General features: G+C 31.7%; 1 protein-coding gene across 2 annotated transcripts; it reads left to right on the top strand.

Moving 5' to 3' along the window:
- Window positions 1–1,782: 1,782 nt before the first annotated feature.
- LOC107829752 (uncharacterized) lies at window positions 1,783–8,041 on the top strand. Of its 2 annotated transcripts, XM_075221703.1 has the most exons (6): window positions 1,783–1,998; window positions 4,179–4,385; window positions 4,469–4,561; window positions 4,642–4,740; window positions 4,822–5,153; window positions 7,805–8,041. In XM_075221703.1, the coding sequence occupies exons 2-5, from the start codon at window positions 4,233–4,235 to the stop codon at window positions 5,134–5,136; spliced, it is 660 nt and encodes a 219-aa protein (XP_075077804.1). In that variant the 5' UTR covers window positions 1,783–1,998; window positions 4,179–4,232; the 3' UTR covers window positions 5,137–5,153; window positions 7,805–8,041. The 2 variants fall into 2 exon arrangements, with proteins under 2 accessions (XP_075077804.1, XP_075077805.1); XM_075221704.1 differs by lacking the exon at window positions 4,469–4,561 and having other exon boundaries at window positions 1,784–1,998.

Raw genomic sequence — 8,041 nt, 5'->3', positions numbered from 1 at the left:
CAAATGGTTATCTGAAACTCAGCATCAATATATGAGTTAGCAGGCTAGCGAGGTCTGTAGGAAAAAGATCTTGCCACATAGAAATGTTATAGGTCTTCACAAAAGTGAAATATAATTAAACCTGACCAGAAAAAGTGAAGATGAAGATTTGGAGGCTGGAAAGAAAGGAATAACGATAATTTATTATTAAAGGCAGTCATAAAAGTGAGTAAAGGAAGAAAGTAAATGCATATGCTTGAATGAGAAAGGAAATCGAAACACAGAAGAAGGATGAGAAAAAAAAAAGGAGATATTTCAGGAAAAGTTGTAAGGGTACGTAATAACGAGGAAAGAAATTAAGAGACATAATAGGTGTGAAATAAGAAAACTAATGCAGCATTTCAGAAAGTTAATCTTTTTTGTTATAAATAGAATTGTATTTAAGGTGAATTTTTATATTTTAGAGAGATTTTAGGGTTTATTACTTGGTTCCATCGTAAATAATTCCAAAATCAATAAGAATTCTCTGTCTCTCTACTCTTCTCTCTAATACTCATCTTCTTCTTTTATTATTTTATAACACATCACGAGACTCTAACCAATTGAGTAGAGGCGATTGTTTTAATTTGTAGATATACTATTAATTAGTTGTCTAATGTTTGAGAAATTAAACCACCCGTGGATAGAAGATATAGGAATTTGCATGAGGCTCTTGCGTGAATGCGTTGATATTCCTAGACTAGGCATTTGCTTTGGTCACCACGCTTTGGGATACGTGTATGATGCTCAACTTATATATAATATTAAGCATAATGATTGTCAATTGATCCATGAACTTCCTTCAGGAATAAATTCTGGATTGAACGTAAGTATTTTACCTTATTTTTCTCTTTTAAATTCTTGAAATTCTATAATTTGATTTTAAATACAAGTAACAACAATAATTTTTGATTATAACTCTAATAGATTTTGTGAGAAATTATAATCACCCGAAATGGTAAAATTTCTATGTCTTGCCATGATCAAATTTATGTATGATTGTCAACACAAGAAGTGGAAACCCGCCCATTGAATTTGCTTTATTCTCATTCACTTAAAAGAATGTGGTAACAATATGTTATAAGTCTGAAAAAAGATAAAATTATCACCATGAAGGAATCAATGGATGTGGATGTGACAATAGATGAAATTATAATTGCCATCACTGTGGTAATGAGAATAATAAGGATTCTCAAAATAATCCTTCACTCTATGAAAGTAATATTTGTCAGCAATTTGACATGAGATTTTGTAAAGCACATATAGATGATTATGGTCCATTCATGATGTGAATGTGACAACATGTGATTTATGAATACATATTCATTCTTGGAAGAATATGAACTTGTTAGTGGTAGTGCATGTACTACACTAACCTCTAGAAAGAAGTTGGAGTCGAAATAAGAAAATAATTTTATTATTATGGCATGAATGGTCATTGATCACGTACCTATTGTGATTATACCAAAATATTATGGCAATGTAATTATTACAGGGCAAAAATAATAGAAGCAACATATCTTGCCTATAATGATTTTGACCATGACCATAATGGTATACACTACAAGAAATTTGATTTTTAACGACCACTTCTTAACGAATGGACTAAAATCTGGTCGTTATAAGTGTACTTATAGCAACTAAATTTTTTTTCGGTCGTTAAAACTAATTATTAGCTCAACATTAATGAGGGGATAATATTCTGGCCTTAAAATATAACATAGCTTGTCGTTAATAAATAATAAAAAGTGGCGCTAACTTTTCCCTCTTTTTTCCCCACCCATAACTGGATCCGTCAACCACCCAAAAAAGAAGAAAAATACCCCGAGACTTCTCCAACTCCTCTGTTATGAACACTTATTTTGTAAACCGTAACTGTTATTTCTCATGCAACGGTGAAGTAAAATTCAGCGAAATTAGAGAAATTGCTGGTCACCTTCATTGAAACTAGTGCTCATCTTCGAGTTTCTTCTCATCAAGGTAAGATTCGAAATTGTACCCTTTTATGTCAATTTTAGTGTAGATGAAACCCCAGTTCTAAACTATGGCTGTTCAAATTCAATTATTAAGTTTTAAACAGAAAAAGTGAGTGAAAAGCTAGGGTTTTAAGGGAAAAATTTCTTCTCTGCTTTTAGGTTTTCTTCTTCGATTTTCTGTTTGCGTTTCAAATTCCAGAAAAAAAAATTTACAGAAAGAGATATACAAAGATTTAAGTTTCTTCTCTGATTTTCGGATATTACTCCTCTGATTTTGGAGTTAAGTTTCTTTCATATACATAGATATAAAACAAAAAATATATTTTTTTTGGTTTTTGCCCTATTGATCTTCATATACATAGATATAAAATAAAAAATATATATATTTTGGTTTTTGCCCTATTGATCTTCGTTCATGGATCTTGCTTGAGCTTGGTTGGTGTTTTGCGGGTTCGGACGTGACTGTTCGAGGACGAAATTCATGGTTCCGAGTTCAATTAGTAGCTTTTTTCCTCTCTTGAATTTTGGAGTCAAAATCTGTGCAGTTGCTGATTATTCAATTGCTATTAAATAATCATCGGACTGATTGATCGTCTCGGTGATTGGTAACTGGTTGAATACTAAAAATGAGAAAAATGCAAGTTAGAATGTGAGGAAGTCCATGATATCCAAGTTTTGATTTTTCAAAGTGAAAGATTGAGCAGTTGCGGAATATAAAGCTGCAAAGGGTAGTTATGAGAAAGTGAAAAAATAAGTACTTTGAATGATTCTCATCTTAGGGAGCTCAGAGCTGGTATTAACAAAGGTTTCAATATGTCTTTTAATGCCTAGTTAGTGCTATTTGCATGTGTTAGTGAGTAAGAGAAACTTAAGGTCTCATGTTAAACTTGACAACAACATCTCTGATTTCCCTATTTTGCTATATACTTCCTTTAAGTAATATACAAAGTGAATAACCACATATAGTGTAATATCTATCCTTGTTTTATGCACCAAACTCCAAAGCAAAATCCAATATGTACTTCACTAAATAGAAAGTGCTTGCCATTGCAAGTGTTATCTTACCATTTTCTGAAGATCCCCTCTAGTCTCGTTCTTTGCTATGCAAGACTTGTTTTGATTTTCAACTAGAGCTAGAACTGTGGGCCTTTTATAATAGCATTTAGTTTCCTTCAAGAGTTCCTTTTCTTCTCAAAGATCTATCATAATAAGTCTCATGGAATTTCTCTTGTTTCCTTAATATTTCATGTGTTCCATTTTATTTTTAGTTAGTGTTTAATGTACTTATACTTTCTATGATACTGGTTAAGAATTTTCCATCTCTATACTTCTTGGTTGTTATAAATAATTTTTACTTACCAACCAAATATGACTTGATGATCACCAGTAGGACATAGCCTTGACCTTTCAATTGGGATAGAAAGTTTATCACCAAATTATGTCCTTTATTGCAAGAATATTACATGGAAACAGTGAGTTTGCTTGAACATAATATAATATCATCAGGGTTGGCACTTCATTATCTATAGTTCTATAAGCATCCAGTATGCCATGAACAACTTGTCATATAAATTAGCCAACTCTAATCATATTTCTTCTCTCCATATGAGTTTGAAGTTTCTCTTTAGCATGCCTCCGTGCATCAAGAACTTCTGTCACAGTGGTTTCAAGAACAACAGGATCATTGTTTTCCTTTGGCTTTGGCAAATCTACAGGAACTAATGCCAAAGAGTGATTGTCATTCTCCTCTTACTGATGTGTTTCATCTTCTCCATTTTTCCCTTGATCTTTGAGTGAAGATTTTGAGCTAGCACAATAACAGATTAAAAGTTAGACCAACTTTGGTGATATTACATAGTAATAAAAAACTGAACATATTTATATTGTAATAGCTTTTTGACAGATCAATATAGGGAACCAATATGTGCAGCACATCATGGTATGAATCTGTCATGGCTTATCTATGACTTTATTGTGGATGATAAAATTTTTACAATAGAACCAATCTCCCACTTTCATATCCAAAGTCACAGACTTAAGAATCTGCCCTCTCTATCAATTAGAACTCGTATAATAACCTTTATAATATATTTATCATCTCTTTTGATACACACAGATGGTTAAATTTTTATTTTTTAGTTTATTGAATAGTTTCATATTTACTGACACTTGTGAATATTATAGGACAAATTTGATAGTGATGACATAAATGATCAACGAGATCATGTCTTGAAACATATGAGAAAGTTATGGAATAATTGGAGAGGATCACTGCACAAGAATATTAAGTCTAAGCCATTTCGTGATGCTCTAAAAGATGTACCAAATGGGGTAGACAAGAGTGATTGGGAATGGCTTGTTAAGGAGCATTTTTTATCAGATAATTTTAAGGTATGATTTTATAACTATTTATTAACTAACATCTTGTTATATTAAGTGGCTGACCATAATTTTTTGGTGTGTTCTCAATTTAGGAAAAAAGTGTAAGAAACTCGGTCAATAGGTCTAAGTTGAGTATGTCTCATTGTACGGGTAGTAAGCCAATTAGAGAGATCATTTATGAATTGGTGAGTAAATCTTGCAATTCTGTTAAGAAATCTCATCCTTGTTAAAAATATTTCTTTGCCTTGTTTATTTGAATGTGAAGGGAGGTAAAGATGGCAATCCACCAGATGTGGCAACTATCTTTTTTGAGACTCGTAAGATGGACAACAAGCTTGTTGAATCTGAAACCAATGAAAAATATGTATGTTTATTGATAAATTTCATTTTACATCATTTGTTTACCGTGTTGCAGTATTTTAATTAAATTATCTTTCATTTATAGTCTAAAATCCAAGAAGTGGTGCAATCTGAATCGTCTCTTACAAACATTGAGGTTGTAGAGAGGTGCTTTGGACCTCAACGCAAGAGTCATGTAGTTGGATTTGGTGGTGGGATAACTGCTACGGAGTTGAAAGGTGGTAACTCTTCGAAAGCTGCATTATTAGAGAAGTTGAATGCTACTAAAAAGGAAAATGAATCACTAAAAGGACGACTGGAAGGGCTAGAGAGTAAATATGATATGTTAGACAGTAAATACGCACAGCTTGCAAGTGCAGTATTTGATCAGCCTTCATCACCATCTTCAATTGAGCAATAAATTAAATCATTTAACAGGTTAGTAGATTGAAATCCTATTGTAGTCTTTAATAAAATTATTGCAATGCTCATGTGGAATTTTTTATTTTTTTATTTTTTTAATGTTATTAAGGTTTATGAATAAACAAAAATATAGTCATTGAAACAAGTGCCTTTAAGTAAGAATGAAGTTTCAAATATTTGTACATGTATAGCTAGGTTACAATCTTTATTATCCTGTTATTGATAAGTCTAGAAATGTTAGAGGAGATTTTCTTGGCAGCTATTCAGTTTCAAGAACATATTGACTATATTTCTGTGGATCCTTTTGATCAGAATTTGTCTTAAGAAACATACGGTAACTTGAAAATTGTTATATATCTCAAGAACAAATTGCCCTACAGCGTATGTGACAAAAATCTCGATGGTTAGAACTGCAAGTCATGTTTGCGACAAAAATTATTTTTCTTTGCTGATATTCTAATGATTAATCTTATTTGTTTCCCATGGAATCATCTGTTCTATGGTTAATGGAATCATCTATTGTATATATGTCGCCAAACTTGGCAGGGAGTCTGTACAAACAGTAACGTTGGGTTGAATAGAAGAATATATCTCAGGCTAAATGCTTATATCATTACATAATTTGCTAGTATTAAGCTATTTTGGATGAGAAGATCTCCACATCCTTTGGTTACTTGAAGGAGATTTTTCCTTGCTGATATGGGTGAAGGAATATAGCTTAGGCTAAATGCTTATTTCATGCATGTAATTTGCTAGTATTACTAGGCTAGTCCAAATTCTTTTTGGTTGAATAGGAAATTCCAGACTAATGTGAAGCCAGAAAATAATATTAAAGCTTTTGGAATGAACACTTAATAGACAGAATTAGTTACAACCTATAAACCAAAAATATACAGAGGACGGGAGATAATTAACAATTTAAAAGAGAAAAAAAAAGTAACATTCGTTCTATTGGAAAACATACACGAAAAGAAGAACAAGTTTTTAATATTCTATCAAGAATATCCAGTGTTCACAAAGAAGAAACTTTTTAAAAGACCATTTACAGATTAAGAATAAAACTCTATAGCACACACCTGTTGAATATTAACATCTCTGCTGATAGAAAATAGGATAAGAAAATTGTCCAAATGCATTTGGAATTCTCTGAAAATGCTTATTATATAAGTCTGTAGTTTTTAGAGAAGGTTGTATCAACAATATGTGCATTTTTTTCTATATATTGGAGAATATGCACAAAGTGAACCAATGTCACACCCGTTCGGTATGAGGATATTAAGACAAATAATGGTCTAACATAGTTTACATATGAATTTCTTGAAGATTGAAAAGGATAGTGTTTTGGATTTGTCTTCTATTTATATGTTTAAGGAGTTATCTCGAAAGACCTATAATTTCTTGAAATTCATGCAAACCTAGCAAAAAATATAGCACAATGTAAATAAAAGATCTATACATGTGGTAGTAAGTTGAGATTACGTCTTAGATCCTTTTATTATAATTAGTCTAGGTCCAATATTTGCTAGGAGTCTTTTCATAAGCTTACCCATCTTGATTGAGATTGAGGCATTGTTGTTGTTATATACTTATATTTGTGTGTTTGCTTTGCATTAGGTAATTATATTTATGACAACACGTCTAACAAGTTGTCCAAATGAATAAACTCGTCATACAGTGAATGAAATTTTAATGAATGCTTCACTTTCTTATGCTAAAGATATTCTTGCAAAAAATAAAAATTGATAGTTATATTCTTGAAAAATTATTTTTGGTGAGCTAGCTCTATTTTCTAATAATTAATGAAAGGAAGCTCTTTGACTACTTCAATTACTACCTTAGCAGATTAAAAAGAATAAGTACAAAGACTTCTCTAGAGGTTGCTCTCTATGTTTCTTGTTCACAAAGCCCAGTCCTTGTTACCAAGGCCAATCACTTCCCTACCAACTCTTTTAGTTTCTCTACTAGCAATTAATTTTGGGCATTGTTTATAAGGTATGTGATGATAGTGCGCCACAAATTTTGTTCTCCAGAAACCCTCCATCACAATTTTTTAAATCTGCATAAAATACATTTTCTAGAAAGTTTCGATGCCATGGAAAACGTTCAGGTTCATCTCTACAATATGATATTGTACTCCTATTAGAGGAAGATGGCAAAGGGAAACTGATGACAATCTCCCGCAGAGAGCATACATGGGGACGAGATGATTGTGAATCTGTTGGTTATGCATGTGTGGATATCTATTTTTCTCTTGTTCTTCTACTACTTGTTCTTGTCTTTGTTGCCAATTATGACTCATTCTGATGCCTTTGACAGAGTCTAACTCTTCTTAGTGCCAATACATTGGCTTACTTTCTCTTTTATACTAAATGTACTTAATGTCATTCTTCCCCCTTTAGGGGTTGTCATATTCAACTGACTATATACTACCATGTATACTGTAGCAAGTAAAGCCTGGATTTCCAAATGGATAAGTTTTGAATTCTTTTTCTCTATTGTTCATATCTGTCAACCTGCAATATATGGAACAAGTCATCTGATCGTTGTATTATTTCAATTCTTGTTTATGGCCATTAAGTGTAGCCTTTAATTTAATGGATCTGATATTTCTTCTTTAGTTGTTTATTCTTTGTTACTAAACTGACATACCTTTGTTATATTAACAGATCAAATATTTGAAGTCCGAAGAACCTATCTTTGAAGAAAGTTTAGAGCAAGTTGAAGTACAAGAAGTTTATATTTTATTAGGGATGGTTTAAAGACACTGTACATATGCTGCAATTTTATTTTTCTCTTCTTAGGAATTATTAAAAATGATGTCATACGATTTAGATTGGTTTCTGGTAAATATGATACTTTAGTTCTTTATATTGACAAAGATACTAAGTATTTGGTTTATTTTA

Source organism: Nicotiana tabacum, chromosome 9 (genome assembly GCF_000715075.1).
Source record: "Nicotiana tabacum cultivar K326 chromosome 9, ASM71507v2, whole genome shotgun sequence".
NCBI lineage: Eukaryota > Viridiplantae > Streptophyta > Magnoliopsida > Solanales > Solanaceae > Nicotiana > Nicotiana tabacum.
This window is presented reverse-complemented; position numbering and strand designations above follow the sequence as displayed.

What these genes read in the sequence shown, in the direction of transcription:
- LOC107829752 (XM_075221703.1), top strand. Translation starts at nt 4,233, where the DNA reads ATGAGAAAGTTATGGAATAATTGGAGAGGATCACTGCACAAGAATATT. An exon ending in GAGAGATCATTTATGAATTG is followed by an intron (nt 4,562 to 4,641) that starts GTGAGTAAATCT and finishes TTGAATGTGAAG; the next exon opens with GGAGGTAAAGATGGCAATCC. An exon ending in CTGAAACCAATGAAAAATAT is followed by an intron (nt 4,741 to 4,821) that starts GTATGTTTATTG and finishes TTTCATTTATAG; the next exon opens with TCTAAAATCCAAGAAGTGGT.